Below are 16866 nucleotides of genomic sequence, written 5' to 3'. Positions count from 1 at the left end.
CAAAACAAAACAAGTAAGTAAATAAAAAAAAACGAAGAAAAACGCAAAGAAAAAATAGCAACGAGAGAGAGGAAGAAGAGTAAATAAAAAAAAAGAAAAAAAAAAATTAGATAAAAGAAAAGGATCAAGAAAAAAAAGGGAAAAATTTTACTTCGCCCTGAGAGAAAGAATCCTGTGGGTTTGAGATTCTTGCTAATCCTTGCTTTGCCATGCACAGCGTATATACGTAGGTGGACACGCGTAACGCGTAGGAAGTTGTACCTGTCAAAAAGCACCGATCTGGTGCAACAATGGTATGGGGTTCCATGGGCCATGGGGATCTTTAGCAAAAGTTAACCGCAACGAAGCAGGCCTGCAATAGCGAGTTCTGCTATCCATGTATATACGTATGTATGTATGTATGTATGTATGTGTATATATATATATAATAAATATATTGAGAGAGAAAGAAAAAAAGGTAGAGAGAGAGGAAACGAATAAGTCAAGCAATGGCGTCGAAAGAAAAAGAGAGGGAAAATAGAGAAAACGAAAAAAGAAGAAATACAAAAAATGTTTATCTCTCGAATATTTTAACGAACTTTTAAATAAATTTTCTTCAACGATAATGAATGTTATAATTAAAACGTACCGCACGATCTATAATCATCCTGTTTATATAACACTCTGACCTACATGCGAAAAATTTAGCGCATGAATTGACAGATCGCTTTTGTGTCGATTATGTACGCATCGGTTGAATTATATTAGATCGAAGTTAAAAATATTTTACATTCTTTTTCTCTCTCTCTTTTTATAAATATATATATACATACATATATATATATATATATATATATATATATATATATCAGTAGTACACGTTACTCTTTTTTATCCTCTTCCATTTTTTTCTTAATTTCATTTATAAATATTTACATACATATATTTTTTTAAACAAAACAATATCGTTCTTGGTAGATATATGGTAGAGAGGAAAGTAGGAAACAGTTTCGAGGATTTATCGTCTCATAACTTCCCCTATGTTTGCTCGTTTTAAACGAGGACACGGTCTATAACGACGACTTGTCTTCTATCATAATTCTCTCTCTCTCTCTCTCTCTCTCTCTCTCTCCCTTCCTCTCCCTGTCTCGACTCACTCACTAAGTAAAAACGCAATCGATCGGCCAGTACTAGCCGGTTTAAACGCTTCGCACCAAGAATTTATCGTCGATAAAGGGAACGAAGCAATTAGCGGCCGACGTGTGCCCAAGGATAGAATAAAAAGTGAAAAGGGACAGAAGGGATGTAATAAAGGAAGCAAGGAAGAAGAAGAAGAAGAAGACGACGACGACGACGACGACGACGACAACGACGAAGAAGAGAAAGAGAAAGAGAAAGAGAAAGAGAAAGAAAAAGAGGAAGAGGAAGAGAAGAAGGAGGATGAGGAGAAGGAAGAACTCACGTATGTGGAGCGCAGCATTCAAGCCAAGAGAGGAACACGCTCGATAAATCAAGACTCCTCCGGGCTCTCTACGCCAGTGGGGCAGCAGGTCAGTGCTGCTGTAAGGATCTCTCTCTCTCTCTCTCTCTCTCTTTCTCATTGAGAGGACAAAGAGATCCTTTCGCTCTTCGTAGCAGCGCCCTCATACCACGAAAAAGAGAGAAAGAAAGAAAGAGAAATAGAAAGAGAGAAAGAGAGATCCTTTCCCTACCACTTCCTCGACCATCTACTTCTCCTTCTAATTCTAATTCTAATTCTAATTCTAATTCTATGTATACTTTCCTATTACTATTTCTCCTTTTTCTCCTCTTTTTCCTCTTTCTCCTTCTATTCCTACTTCTCCTCCCATTTCTCCTTCCCTAACTCTTCGTAGTTGCTACCTCTCCCTCTCTCTCCCTAACCAACCCCTCGTCGTTGCTATCCTACCGTCTCTCTAGAAGGTAGAAAAGGGTGGGGAGGGGAATACTCTGGAGGGGCGCGCAGCCGTCATTGCAACGATGCAACTGTGCCTGTAAACTCTCTGCCACTGTGCAACGCAAGCGCAACGACGGGATGCAGCTGTCGCGTGCTCGGTATACATGTACCCTCTTTCTCCTATTTCTATATTTTCCCTCATCTCCTTTCGCTCCTCCTTCTCCTCGTCCTCATCATCGTCGTCGTCGTCCACCTTCTTCTCCTTCTCCTTCTCCTTCTGCATTTTTTTTTCTTTTTTTTTTTTTCTTCTGAACTAATATCGAATTTTTATCTATCTCTTTCCTTCTTTTTCTTTCCTTCATTTTCTTTCTTTCTCTCTCTCTCTTTCTTTCTATTTATCTTTCTATCTTTCTCTCTCTCTCTCTCTCTCTCTCTCTCTTTTTTTCGCTTGCTCTGTGTGAAAATATCTTTTTTTTTTGTCGAGTGATCGATGACAACGACAGGATTCAAGAATTTTTCGAAGAAAATTTGTTTTGTGGATATTTCAAGTATTTGACCGAGTAAATAAATTTAGAGAAGGGCCGGAGCTAGAGGGTGGGAGTGGAAGTGGGAGTGGGGTTTGTGTGTTACTCAAAGAAGAATCTCGTGTGCCTACGATAGATATAAACATACAAAATTTCTCTTCTTCTTTTTCTTCTTCTTTTTCTTTCTTTTGGACTTTTCTTTTTTTTTCTATTTCTTTGTTTCAGTTCGAGGGATTCGAGAAGAAGAAGATCGATTATGAGCTCGTGTTGCTTGATTTTTCTTTCTGTTTTTTGTTTCTTCTTTCTTTTTGGTTTAATATCTCCGACAAATTTGCATACTCGTAGATTAGATATATAAATTTTATGGATGGATATTTTTATCGAGAACGAATATATATATTTATCGAGTGTACAAAAAAGGGAGAGAGAGAGAGAGAGAGAGAAAGAGATGAAAACTCATTGTCCCCTTTCTTTCTCATGAATAATCAATATAATATAATCAATATAATTAATATGACCAATAATCCATATATCTTTATCTTATTTTTCATTGAAAGTGTTAGAAAACAAATCGATAAACAAATCGATTCAAAAAGAAAGAAGAAAGTAAAAAAAAAATAATAAAAAAGAAGAATTAAAAGATCTGAGAAAAACTTTACGGGGCGTGTCCATTCGAAAGAAATGGGAGAAATGGGAAGTGTATAAAGGATAAAAATATAAAAAGAAATTGGGAAAGAAAGATGGTGGAAATGAGAGCGTAGTGAAGAAGAGTGGAGTGTCGGTGAAATTTACACTTGAAAGGTGCGAATTAACGCTTTCTTTTTCAGCCGTTTAGACGTACCGCCTCGTTAGCGCCATTGTCGTATTCGTCCACTTGTCTATTTTGTTTTTCTTTTTTCGTTCCAATGGAATCAAGGCGTGCATTATTATATAACAATTTCTCTCTTTTTCTATCTACCTATCTCTCTCTTTCTCTCTCTCTCTCTCTCTCTCTCTCTCTCTTTCACCTTCACTTCTATCAATTTTTTTTTCTAGGTGCAGCCAAAAGTGCGAGTGTTGGTCGTCGTCAGACGTGTTTTAGAAGGAAAAAAGAAAGAAGAAAATAGAGAGAAAAAAGAAGAAATAGAGAAAGAAAACAGAAAAAAAAGAAAAGTAGAAAGATTAGAAAGCCAAGAAAAAGATTAAGTGTGCTAGGAGAAGCAGGTTCGTTTAAGAAACGATCGAATGATGCAGTGCGAATAATTAATGAATGAATGAATGAACGAACGAACGAACGAACGAGCGAATGAATGAATGAACGAATGAATGAAATGCTTCGCACGTAATTACGGCCGCTGAAGCTGTTAGCTGTGCGAGTCAGAGAGAGAGAGAGAGAGAGAGAGAGAAAGAGAGAGATAGAGTGACAGAGAAAGAGAGAGAGAGAGAGAGAGAAATTTCTCTCTTTTCGAATGTACTTACAACGATCGCCGATCTCGAAGGAACGCACAGATTCACTAATTGCAGATCGTTTCGATCCTCCTGCACCGTAGTCCTTCCTTTCGATCTATCCTGAAAGTCCACGGAAATCTCTTTATTCGAGAATGAAATTACATCCTCGTCCCATAAAATTCCCAATTTCAATGATCGTTCAATTTGTATTCGAACGAAATCATCGAATCAATATCGATTATGAATAAGATGAGGGCGCGTTGATTAAGCCTTGAAATAAAAAGAAAAGAAAAGAAGAAAAAAAGAAAAAAAAGAAAAGAGAACGATCGGAAAAAAGGATAAGGATAAGATAAGAAATGAAATAAAAATAATACAAAGGGAAAAGAAGAAAAAAGAGAAAAGAAGAAAAGCATGGCGGCTCTTGATAGCGGGACGTACTTGTAGAGAGAGGAGACCATCGAGGTACTAATGATCCAACCTAACCGTGAGTTACATCAACGGTGGCCAGTGTCTTGTAAGTTGCTAAGTGAAAATACGCGTAGATCCTTCGGAGATACAAGAGATCCTCTTTCTCTTCTCTCCTTCTTCCTCTATTTCCATGTAAGAGAAAGAAAGAGACAAAAAGGAGAAGAAGAAGAAGAAGAAGAAGAAGAAGAAGGAGGAGGAGGAGGAGAAGAAGAAGAAGAAGTAGAAGCAGTAAACGGCGTAGGCATAATCCTTGCGAGTCCTGTGCCCTTCCTCCTTTTTTCCCTTCGGCCCTACCTCCTCTACGTACACATAAACGAGAAATACCTACACGTATATCATGTACAACGACTTCAAACCCGACTTTAAGATGTGTGTGCGCGTGTATGTGTGTGTGTGTATGTGTGGCGTGGCTAATCCTAATACCAGGGCCCTGAAACGCCGCACGGCCCATTGGACAAAGGACCCATGACGACGCCTAACCCTGGATACACCACCGGTCGCCATTTATTTATTTCACCCGCCAGCACCTCACTCTTTTTTTAAGATATTACACTTACACATCTCCCGTTTTATTTATTTACGATCGCCGGCACGACATTGGCGTAACCTTTCCTTTTTTTTCTCTTTCTTCCTTTTTTTCCTTTCTTTCTTTCTTCTTTCCTTCTTTTGGGTCTCTTTCTAAACCTCCGTTTTTCTTTTCATCTTTTTCGGTTTGAGACAAAGGAGTCAATTTCTTTATCTTTCTTATTTTTTTCTTTTTTTTTGTTCTTCTTTATATGTGTGTGTGTGTGTGTGTGTGTGTGTGTGTGTGTGTGTGTGTGTGTGTAAATAATCCTTTCGAAACGAGCGATAATCAGGAAAACGTTGTTTGAATATTAATTTTTAGCAGTGAATACGAATCTTCCAAAATGATTGATAATTATGAAAATATTAATATTAATATTAATTTTTTAGCGAATACAAATCCTTCGTGATTATTAATAATCATGAAAATCGTGTTAATATTAATTTTATATCGAGTATTGTAACAAAACGGAAAGGGATATATATATATATATATAAATATAGAGAGAGAGAGAAATAATATAGTGAATAAATCTTTTCGAACGATTAATAATAATGAAAACGTTAATATTAATTTAATAGCGAATATAAATCATCATTTTAATGTATTATATGATTCTGATAAGGGGTGGGAATAAGAATGGAAAAAGAATTGTGCCTAATATCGTTTAGATAATGGCAATTAGCGTGATCGTTAAGAACAGTCATCGTTTGCTAAAGGAAAAATAATGTTCTTATTTAGAAGCCGATGTGCATTGAATATTTTCTAAGGATACGATTTTGTAGTCTCTCACGTCTCTCTCTCTCTCTCTCTCTCTCTCTCTCTCTCTTTCTCTCTCTTACATCCCCCTTTTTTCGTGCTTTTATTTTCTCGCAGTCTTAAGAATTTTGCAAGTCAGCCGTCTGAATCGGTATCCCGGAGGTCCTGTTCGCTCTTTGAAAAGATGTGCTTCGTTTATTTCTTCCTTTCATTCTTCACTCTCTCTTTCTCTCTCTCTCTCTCTTCCTCTCTTTCACACTCGCTCGCTCATTCCACTTATGGTTCTTGTGCGGGTGCTGGTCGTGACGATGGTTAAACGGTCATACCAACAACTTAGTAGTAGAATTCGATAGTGGTAGATATTTCGACGTGAGTCTTAAAAAATTTATCTATATCTATCTTTATGTATCTCTATTCTATCTCTCTTTTTATCCCTGTCTCTCTCTTTTTAACTTAAGGACTTTCCCCATAGCTAAGAGTTTCCCATGCGTTACGAGTTTCCAGCACCGAAACATTCGATGTATAGATGCTGTAAATGAGTGAGAAGGGATAAGAAAAGAGAAAGAGAGAGAAAGAAAGAGAGAAAAGATGAAGGAAAAAGGGAGAGGGCAAACCGGAGAGGGAGCAAGTGAGAATATATACCTGCTGGTGGATATTAAAGCGAACATCATACCCTCGTCACTTTTACTGGCCCTCTGTTCGTCCTCCTCCCTTCCTCCCTCGCTCTATCTCTCTCTTTTTCTCTCTCATCCCTTCTATCTCCGTTTCTCTTATTCTTATATACTCTGTGTTTCTCTTTTTTTCCCCTCTCGTCGGCATCCTACAAGTTAAACACACGAAACGAGGATGCTGCACGCAGCACAACTGCAAAGTCAAATCCACAACGATGCCCTTCCCGAACCATATAACAGACAGGGATCCCTTATATATATAATTTTTTTTTCGTTTTCTATTATTATTTTTTCCCTTTTTTGTTTCTATTTTTGTTTCCATTTTTTTTCCTTTTCCTTTTTTGCAAATGTTGTTTTTCTATCTGAAGATATATAACATCGATATGTGTTTAAAGATATTTTTAACCCTTAAATATAATACCATTACTAAGTTCTCATTCAATTCGAGCAAGACTGTAATAATTAAACGTTATTCCTCCCGTTCTTACATCAGTAAGGTCTTTAATTAAACTAAAGAAAAAAAAGAAAAAAGAAGATTAACAAACCGATAAAATTTCACAGATAGCATTAATTAACGTGGACGGTTTAAACGTACTCGACAATAATTTTCAAAAGACGTAGAGGGTTGGTGGGGATGAGAATTAAGTTTCGAATCAAAAAAGAAAAAATGGAAAGAAAAGGAGAAAAAAATTATTCGTCGTTCCTCTAATCGTACTTTTATTATTCTTCGCGAGAGAGTTAATATCGAAGATATTATGAAATATAAATTTGATTGGGCACGTGTTCCTTTAGACTCGACGATTCGTTCAATTTATTCTGACGCGAAAATCACACGTTACCCTTGGCAAATTCACCATAGGTACTACCCACGTTATACCTAAGGGCTAAGAAACGAATACGAGCTTGTTATCGAAAAGATCGCGTCTTTTCTCGCAAGACACGAAAGCCTTCCTCTACTTATGGTGGCGGTACCCTTAAAAAAATTGTCACTGACAAAGACGCATTCATATACGCATACTCACACGCATATATGTATACATATAAACACGTATACAAATAAGCACACACACACATATAAATATAAGGTGTCCCTTCGCTACTTTATACCAGCTGACACGCACGTTCGTCTCATTACAGTGGAGATTGCACCGGTGCAACGAGTTCTACGTGCCGTGCATAATTTTGGACATAAGTGAGACAGAGAGAGAGAGAGGGAGAGAGACAGAGAAAGAAAGAGAGATAAGGATGAAATAAATGAGAGAAGAAGAAGAAGGAAAGTAATAAAAAAAAAGTCGCGATATATATACGTATGTATGTATGTATATATGTATCTCTATCATTCTTTCTCTTTAGGTACCCTTCCCATCTATCGTGCTTGGAAATCAGTAAAGAAAAGGAAGGAAGCAACAAAAGAGAATTTTGAAAGAGGAGCCGCCACGGGCCAACTCGAGTGGGAGAAACTCTCGCAACATGTGGTTAACGCGAAGTAACGACTCTGCGTTGTAACGTTACTGCTTAGACAGACATATTGTGGGCTTTAGTGCTCGCGAGAAATATATATATATATATATATATGTACGTATATTATATAAAAAATATTTTGAAAATCCGACAGGAAGGTTCCGACTCTACTTGACACAACTCTCTTTCAGCTTTCTCTTTTTTTTTATTACAAAAAAAATATTAATTACATGTAGAATTCGCGAAGAATTATTTCCAAGATCAAATTCGCGAATCGCGAATATTACGTTTCAAAGCGAACGTTTAAATAATATTTTCTATGAAAGAATATTTTATCGTCGGGAGTGTATGCATTTTGTTTTTGTTATCGTTACGTTTTGTTTTGTTTTCGGAAAGAATATCTTTAAGAAAGAAGTTTAGAAGCTTATCGTAGAGAAAATCGATGCGGATGGTTCGATGTTCGTATTTAAAGCTTTTTTGAATACACCCACACGTGCGTTCGATTCGCAGCACAAGCTCCAGTCCGCAGGAGCGACGTAAATTTCACGCGTATTTACGTTTATACGATCTTGTGTTCGCGAAAGAAAGAGAGAGAGAGAGAGAGAGAGAGAGAGAGAGAGAGAGAGAGAGAAAGAGAAAGGGTGGCTCTAAAAATCTCTCGAGCGAGAAAAAAGAATCGAAGCTTGGCGTTAAAAAATAAATGGCAAAAGGAAAAAACAACAACAACACGTATAAAATATTCGCCTTGTTATGGGAATTTTTTACGAGGCTGAAAATGATCGAAATTTACAAAGAAATTTGTTCGCTAGTCGGAATTGTTCGGATTATTTATTATTATTAACCAAAAAGTAATTTTTATTTTTCTTCTTTCTTTCTTCGTGCGAAAGAACGAAAGAATATTCGTAAATATCGAAAAGAAAGGGGAGGAAGAGAGAAAGAAAAGGAGAGAGAGAGAGAGAGAGAAAGAAAAAGGAAGAAAGAGAAAAAGAGAAGGAAGGGGAGAGATCGTATCGCGCTACATTTTGCGACTGCATCCACGTGCGATCGTTTTACTCACGATAAATGTACGTATCGCAAAGAGAAGGGAAAGAAGTCTTGCGACGAGAGTAGTCACGCAACGAGTTCGCTATCCGATGTATCTGCCTACGTGACGTGCCACCCCTGTCGGCAGATTATCGCGAAAGATGTCTAAGGCGATCTCCTCTGCTTCTTTTCTAAACGGCCGAACGGAAGGAAATTTTTGGAAAGGCACGTATATCCATTATTATCGAATTTTACATTTACGTGACGACGCAAAGATCCAAAATTTTCGAATCGATTATAATCGTTACCGTCGTTTTAAACCACCGATAATAATTTATACAACGTCGTTAAATTTATCATTAATTAATATCTCTTAAATACACGTTTAGCAGTATATCAAATTTATTTTGTAGAAATGAAAAACAATTCGTTTCTGTCCACTTCGAATTTATTCTTTCGATTATCTACGTTAAAAATCAATGACACGTACTATTAATATTATAAAATATTTTCATAACAGGTTAAAAAGAGAATAATCGCGAAACAGTTTACAATTTTTCTTAAAGACAGATTCATTATTATCAAATTCTCGATTAATCTGACACCGGGCAAAAGAATTAATTTCGAATTTAGTTATAATATTTTTTATAAAGCAAGTATCGATTTAGCAGTAGCTTTGTTCGCGTAATACCAGTATCAAAAACATACCGGTTTTCAGTCATTTGGAATAATACCAGTATCAAAATCAAACCGGTTTTAAATCCCCGAATGGGGGTGTTTATTACCGGATGTAAAGGTGTGTCTATCTGTTCGAGTTGGAGGGGAGTTTTATCGAGGCCCTCTTCTTAGGGGGTTAAGGATAAGAAGAGGAGGGTTGTTAACCTATCCGTTACTTTAACGAAACGTAGCCACGTCCCTAAAACAAAGTTAACCACGCCCAATCAAAATGAACCACGCCCCATAAAAGTTAGAACCGCCCCATCCAGGGTTAGTCCCTCCCACGTAAAAGTTTAATCATGCTCTGTGCTAAGTTAGCAACGTTCGAAGACGATTAACCACGCCTCCACAAAGTTTACCACGCCTTTCCTCTAGTTAAACACATCCCTATTCTTCTTATCCACGCCTTCTTTTAAGTTAGACCCGCCTTCTTCCAAGTTAGTCACGCCCCCGCCAAAATTAATCAGTCCTCCTTCGTCATTAGCCACGGCCCATTAAAGTTAATCACTCCCTCATCGCTGCAAAACTTCCCCTGGCTCCAATAGTAACGTTCCTATTCGAGTAAGTAACTTATTTTCCAAAAACTTCAAGCCGGAATGATTTTGATATTGGTATTATGCCAACGAAGCTATATCAAGATCGATAACTGCCGAAATTAATAAATATACTGATGCTTTTTTCTGTTATCAACATAACAGGTCAAGACTAAGATATATTTTGCTTTACAGTAAATCATTTTTGATTTTTGCAAATAATAAAAATAGTCCAAAGAATGATAAAAAATTGAATAAAAGAAGATCGATAAAATTTTTGTGGGAAGATCAGGAAAAACGATCGAGAATGGATCTCTCGATCTTACTAAGGCTCTGTCAGGTCGTGCGAGGCAGTTAGTCGCATTAGCGCCGCAATGAAAGCGTAGCTCGCACCCGAGGCCTGCAATCGTTTTCGATCGGTGCACGCTCGAATGCATTCGCGTTCGCGAGCCTGGCCGATCTTAATTACAATCGCAAATGAGACGGCGAGCGGATAATTGCGGGCTATGTTGCAAGTCTCCACGAAGCTGTTCGACCGTTTATCCTAAGCAAAGCTACTCTGCATTGCCACGAATCGATCTTTAATATATGAATTTAGGTTTACTAATTCCAATCAATTCCCTTTTTTTTTAATATGAACATTAAAGGAATATTAGGCTATAATTATGAACACATTGTAAGTTAAACATTAAAATTACTAGTTGCGTATCGATGAAAAAAAGTTTGAAGAATTCGAATAAATATACTGAATGACACTTTGAGGCAACTACGACACATTAGAAAAATATTAGATACTTGTTATAAAAATTCTGACACATAGCCATTAAAAGTAACACCGTGATGAAACAAAATTCAGAACCAGGAAATACACTAACGTTGCCGAGCAACACGATACGTAAATCGTTGATAAGAATGGCTGGCGTACATGTAGATTAAAAAAAAAAAAAAAGAAAAAAAGAAAAAAGAAAGATTACGTGCATAAAAGGAGAGAGTGCTCGTTTATCTTATCTGACTGTTACAAAATTATTTATATCGAAGAGAGGAGTCGTTGCTATCGAAAATATACCGGGGAAATAGGTAGACGCTAAATAATTATTTAATTTTTTCCTTTTCATTCAAACCAAAATATCGAAACACCTACGATCTTATTCGTTTCTAATTATTTCCAATTATTTCGAATCGATCAAATTTCGTTTAGGAAATGAAAAGAAATTAAGAAACGTATCGATATCGGGACAATTATTTTCCGTAAAAAGAAACTTAAACGCGTAACTTACAACAATATCAATTTGTTACGATCTCTTAATCGATTCAAATGTTTTCTAAGAAAAGGCTATTAGAAACTACATTAAAATTGCTTAAGAAATTCAACGCATATGTCTATCGAGAGAAACTTAGGGAAAGATAGAGAGAGATATATATATATATAGAGATAGAAAGAGAGAGATCCACACGATTTCCGGGAATAATAATAGAAGTCGAAGGACCATTTTATTCTTTCTTTCTTTTTCAACCAGTTTTAGAATTGGGGGAGAGAGGATATAGGTTCAAAAGGAAGACAGAGAAAGAAGAAGAGAAGGGTAATGGGGGGGAGAGAGGAGGGGCGAAGGGTAATGAGTATAATCAAAACGGTTTGGTAGAAAAGCAGCCGCGAGCCATATATCGTTTTTCTATGTATATACGTGCATATGTGTACACTTATATCTGCTTGTATAGATGTCTATACGTATGCGTGCGTATATGTCTGCGTGTGGTTTAGTTACGAATCCGCACTTTTGGATTTGAATTTCGAGTAGACTTTACTTCTTGATAATGTTCGCTGGTCACGCAGGCGCCATCTGATGGACGAACAAATTGCCGGTCTTCGAATCTATTCTATCCGCCCTCTTCTATGCTTCTTTCTAGTTCGACACTATATTGTTCCTTTCTACTAGTTCCGGCCACCCTCTTTTTCCTTCCTACCTATCTACCTACCTACCGACCTACCTACCTACCACCTCCCTTCCACCCCCTGATTTCTGCATCCTTCTCATAAGAACGTCTATAGCTACCGGGCAAAAATTTACCAAAGAGAAATTCTATTCGCAGATGTTCCATTGGATGAGAACGTTGTTTTTCTTTTTCTTTGTTTTTTTTTCCTCTCTTTTTCCTTTTTTTTTTTTTTTTCTTTCGCCTCTATTCCAAAATTATTTTCCTAGACTTTTGGACTATTACTTTTTTCTTCCGAGAATTTCAAAGAATAAGAATAAGAAGAAGAAGAAGAAGAAGGTAATACACAAAGAAGAAGGAATATCGACTTAATGAGTTTTTCTCCCCATTGGCATAAGGGAATAGTAACGATAAAAATTATACAAATGGAAAAGAGAATTGATCCACAGGTAGATCGCGATCATCATCCAAGAAGAAAAATCATGAATCAGGCTGCTAACTTCAGGTATAAACGTGCCGGTCAGGATAGGACGTTGAGAAAGAAACAAAGAGTACCGGATGGTATGCGAGAGAAAGAAGAGGACCGCAAGAAGATTCGGGGAGAGAAGATGAAATTACCTTTTTCGACTCTCTCACACATATACACGTGATATCCCACCTATACGCTTCAATCATTCTACAAGTAATATATATACATGTATATATATATATATGTGTGTGTGTGTGTCGTGTGTGTATGTATGTATGGTGTATACGTGTATTTTTCTCTGCCTTCGGGATATTGAGACTCGTAGATTTATGTAGGTACGAGATGGTATTATGGTGGGTAAACTATGAAAGTAGTTGCCTAACTTAGAACTCTAACTCTCTTGGTTATAAACTACCTTTTTAGGTAGCCAAAACTGTCTTTGTTCGAGTCGGTTTCTTTTCTTTTCTTTTCTTTTCCTTTCTTTTCTTTTGAAACTCTCTTTTTTCTCTAAACTCTAAATTCTAATTTCTATATCCTCGATTATGTAATAGATCAAACGACGTCTAGAATTTCGAAACGATCTGTGACACTTTATCCCTTTTTTTCATTTCTTGTTCTTTTCTTTTTTACTCATAATTTCCTCTAAATAAAGATAATTGGCGTAGGTATACGTAAGATATAATTTCATATACGATTAGCTCGCTAGGTATAATGGATTTCGAATAATCGTTCTCTGAGAAAAAAAAAAGAAGAAAAAAGAGAAAGAAAACAAAAAATGAAAATGTTCCCCTCGAATGAATTATTAAAATCTAACATAGGTATTAGAAAGATTTTCTTTGGAAATAATTCTCTAATAAAATGATAGACGAAATAATGTTGGCGCAGGAAAGAAAAACGATTCTCGAACTTGAATGTTTATTTCGATTAAAAAAAAAAAAGAGAGAAAAAGAAAGAAGAATATCAGACGATATTTAACTCCATGGACCAACGAAATCAAATCACATCGCACATAATAAGGTTCGCAGATAAAAGGAGAGAAATCTCCTCTCACCCAAGGGGGTCGAGATTGTCGTTCGTGGAGTGGAAATCTGAGAATAAACCGATGAAGGGTTGCTCTTCCGAGTCAGTGGCGCGTGCCCCCGTCTTGATCACCCCTTTTTCCATGCTTTTATTATACTTATGTGCCCCGTGAATTACGCCTCGATACTCCTTCATTCAGCTGTTGCTATTAGAATTCAAAGTTCCACCCCTTTCCCTCATCACTCCTTTTCATCGAGATGTTTTGCTCTAGAAAACTATACCTAATCTCTCTAACAAGAGTCTTCCCATAAATTATATATAGATATATAGATATATGTATATAGATATATGTATATGTATATATGTATATTGTAACACATTATTTCTGAGTCTACAAACACATTTCTAGATATTTATAATCGTTATAATCGTTGTAATCGATTAACAAGCAACGACGAAAGATTATTTTTTTCTTCTTGCTCTTTTTTTGTGTTTGTTCTTTTTTTTTTTGTTTAAAAATATTCTCGAATCAAACCAAATCATATTAATCCTACGAACAAATTTCTAAATATCGATCGTTATTATTTTTTTACGGATTATTTGCGATCAATCTTATTGCCCGAGAAAGTTTTCCTTTCGTCGTAATAAAATTCGCGAATAGGCGAAGAAAAGTTTTTGGCACGTGTTCGCGTTCTGTAACAAAGATCCGAAATAAATTCATATAGCACCTGGAAACGACTTAACGTTTTAGAAAAGACCGATCCGAACCGCTTGCGCGTTTCCGCCTATTAATTTTCTTAAACCGATCGTTCATATTTCTCTCTCTCTCTCTCTCTCTCTCTCTCTCTCTCTGTCTCTCTGTCTCTCTCTCCCTCTCTTTCTCGTTTTTTTCTATCCTTTTCATCTCGAACGTTTTTCTTCTCTGTTCCACAAGGTAGGTAATTCGAGCACGGTTAAATGGGATCCAAGCCAGCAACGTAGGTCCTTATGCCTTCTAAGTACTTAATAAGCTCCGACAAGGGCGTCCCTTAAAGCCACTTTAACCTCGTGTTCCCTTTTGGATTAAGACGCTCGATATGCCGGAAGAAACGAACGACAGAGAGAGAGAAAGAGAGAGAGAAATAAAAAGAAAGATAAAGAGAAAATATCGATGTGTTCCAAACGTTCTTTTCTCTCCCTTCAAAAAAAAAATAAAAAAATAAAAAAAGAAATAAAAAAATAAAAGTAACAATAAACATAAAAAACAAAAAATTTTTCTCCTTCATAAACCTTTTTCTTCTTCTTCTTCTTCTTCTTCTTCTTCTTCTTCTTCATATCTTTACAACAGTTACCTGTTATACGTGTTCGTTCGTACGTTATCAGATACCTACGTATCTTCGGAACAGACTTAAGGAAAAAAAAAGTAAGCAAAAAAGAATTTACGACTCAACCCTTAGGAAAACAATAGAATTAAGTCTTTTCTTTGACCGAGTAATAAGTACGATTTCGTCACGTAAAACTTTAAGTTTGCTACAAGCAAAAATTCTTCTTGCTCCGAGGCGCACGGTGCAAACATTTTAATCGTATCTTCTTCTCCAGGTACTTCTAGGACTATCGGCTTTTTGGGCCCCATCCGGACTGACCGCATTCCCGTTTGTGTGACGTCAGCATCGAGAAGATTCTTTTTACCCGAACGAAAAGAGAGACTCATGAATTTGCGCTTTGACTACGTCTTCTTAAAGAGAGAGAAAGAGAAAGAGAAAGAGAAAGAGAAAGAGAAAGAAAGGAAGGAAAAGAGAGAAAGAGAAAGAGAAAGATACAAATGTTCAACATTTGTTTCTGACCGACTAATTAAATATTCTCTTATCTTCATTAATATATACTATCTAATAAAATATATTATGACATTTACTTTATCTTAGAAAGTTATTAATAAATTTTTCTTCGTGATAACGATTACACGTGAAAATGTTACAAGAAAGAGAAAGATAGATATTCTACAAGTGTTCAACATTCGTTTGTGATAAACTAATTAAATATTCTCTTATCTTCATTAATATACAATATCCAATGAAATTGAAACATAGAAAGGTGTTTTTCATTTTTCTTTCGATTAGTTATTGAAAACTTTCTTCGTGATAACGATTATACGTGAAAATGTTATTTTAAAGCATAGCATATAAAAAAAAGGGAGAATATATATATATATATATATATATATATATATATATATATATATAAGAAGGACAGCTGCGTCTTAACTTATTCATGAATTCGTTTAATCGAATTCTGCGTGTATCTCGTTTTCTAGCTTTTTTACTCTATGGTGACCGTTCTGTTCAGTAATCAACGTTAATTCGTAGGAAACCGTGCTGGTATAACAAGGACTATAAATTCTTTATTAGCAGCGAGAGAACACGACTTGACTTCTATCTATCTATCTCTCTTTCTCTTTCTCTCTCTTTCTCTCTCTCTCTCTCTCTGTCTGTCTCTTTCTTCATCTATCTCTATCTATTTATCTCTCTTTCGTATCACCTTTCTCCGTGATCAACAGTCGACTTTTGCACTTCTTCTTATCCTTTTTCTCTTTCAGTTGTAACCACTACGAAAAGAGAGATCGTAATGGTATACACGAACTCCTAGAAATTATATTCCTTTCTGCATAGAAAGAGAAGGAAATATAGAGACCGATAACCTTTCTAAATCGCCAAATGTCTCGCTACGGGAGTCTTTCGATTCACGATTTCCTGATTCTTATTATTGTGAATTGAAGCCGAACGATCGAAAGACTCCGTGCCACTCCTTGAAATCGTGAAAACGATGATCTATTATTTTAACAGATCAAATCAATTTTTTATTTCTTACGTGAGAATCAATTTCGTTTTTTTTTTCTTTTTTTTTTTCTTTCCTTGACTATCGATCAGACATGATCGATACGTCCGTGATGTGTCCACGATTCTGTACAAATTATACATTTCTCCTTTTTTTTTCTTTTTTAATTTTATCGATAGAACATGTTTGTTTAACGTTGTAAAATCAAAATAATTTTATCAAATACTTTTTGTAAGTTGGAAAATCGTTTAGAGAGGATTTCTCGCTCGAGTTGTGAAAATCGTAAACGCTATCTACGTTTCCTAGTTTCATATTAAATTCTAAGTGGAATAAACGTAGCCAAATAAAAAATTTGTCTAACAAATAGATAAAATATTATAATTAGTAGATGGACAATGTGTATTGTTAAATAAAAGGTAACTTCTTATCAAAGAAAAACTCTAATAATGGTTACTGTCTGAGAGTGGATTCGGTTGGTACTTGAGGACATGATCGATAAGCCGAATTCAAATGCTACTCCACATTTGGCTGAATTCCATTGGTCCATGGAACTTGGGGTTTACTGGTTTTCTTTCATAGCTTTTACTCTCTTTC

The 16866-nt window shown here is 36.1% G+C and overlaps 1 protein-coding gene and 1 long non-coding RNA gene across 8 annotated transcripts in view; one reads left to right on the top strand and one right to left on the bottom strand.

Moving 5' to 3' along the window:
* The window catches only part of LOC122635663 (voltage-dependent L-type calcium channel subunit beta-2), a 68871-nt gene that overhangs the window by 40885 nt on the left and 11120 nt on the right, over positions 1 to 16866 (bottom strand). For 4 of the 7 annotated variants that reach the window (XM_043826131.1, XM_043826135.1, XM_043826130.1 and 1 more), the window contains exon 2: positions 3877 to 3966. The exons of the other annotated variants lie outside the window; for them this stretch is intronic. In XM_043826131.1, coding sequence (XP_043682066.1) covers positions 3877 to 3966 — 90 coding nt within the window. The remainder of the gene's footprint in view (positions 1 to 3876; positions 3967 to 16866) is intronic. 7 annotated transcript variants of the gene reach the window in all.
* On the top strand, positions 3053 to 8392 carry LOC122635670. The gene is made up of 4 exons (XR_006328720.1): positions 3053 to 3219; positions 3454 to 3621; positions 7447 to 7586; positions 7663 to 8392. It is a non-coding gene; the product is annotated as an uncharacterized LOC122635670 (long non-coding RNA).

Source organism: Vespula pensylvanica, chromosome 19 (assembly GCF_014466175.1).
Source record: "Vespula pensylvanica isolate Volc-1 chromosome 19, ASM1446617v1, whole genome shotgun sequence".
Classification (NCBI taxonomy): Eukaryota; Metazoa; Arthropoda; class Insecta; order Hymenoptera; family Vespidae; genus Vespula; species Vespula pensylvanica.
The sequence above is the reverse complement of the archived record's forward strand: the minus strand, read 5'-3'. Positions and strand labels throughout refer to the sequence as shown.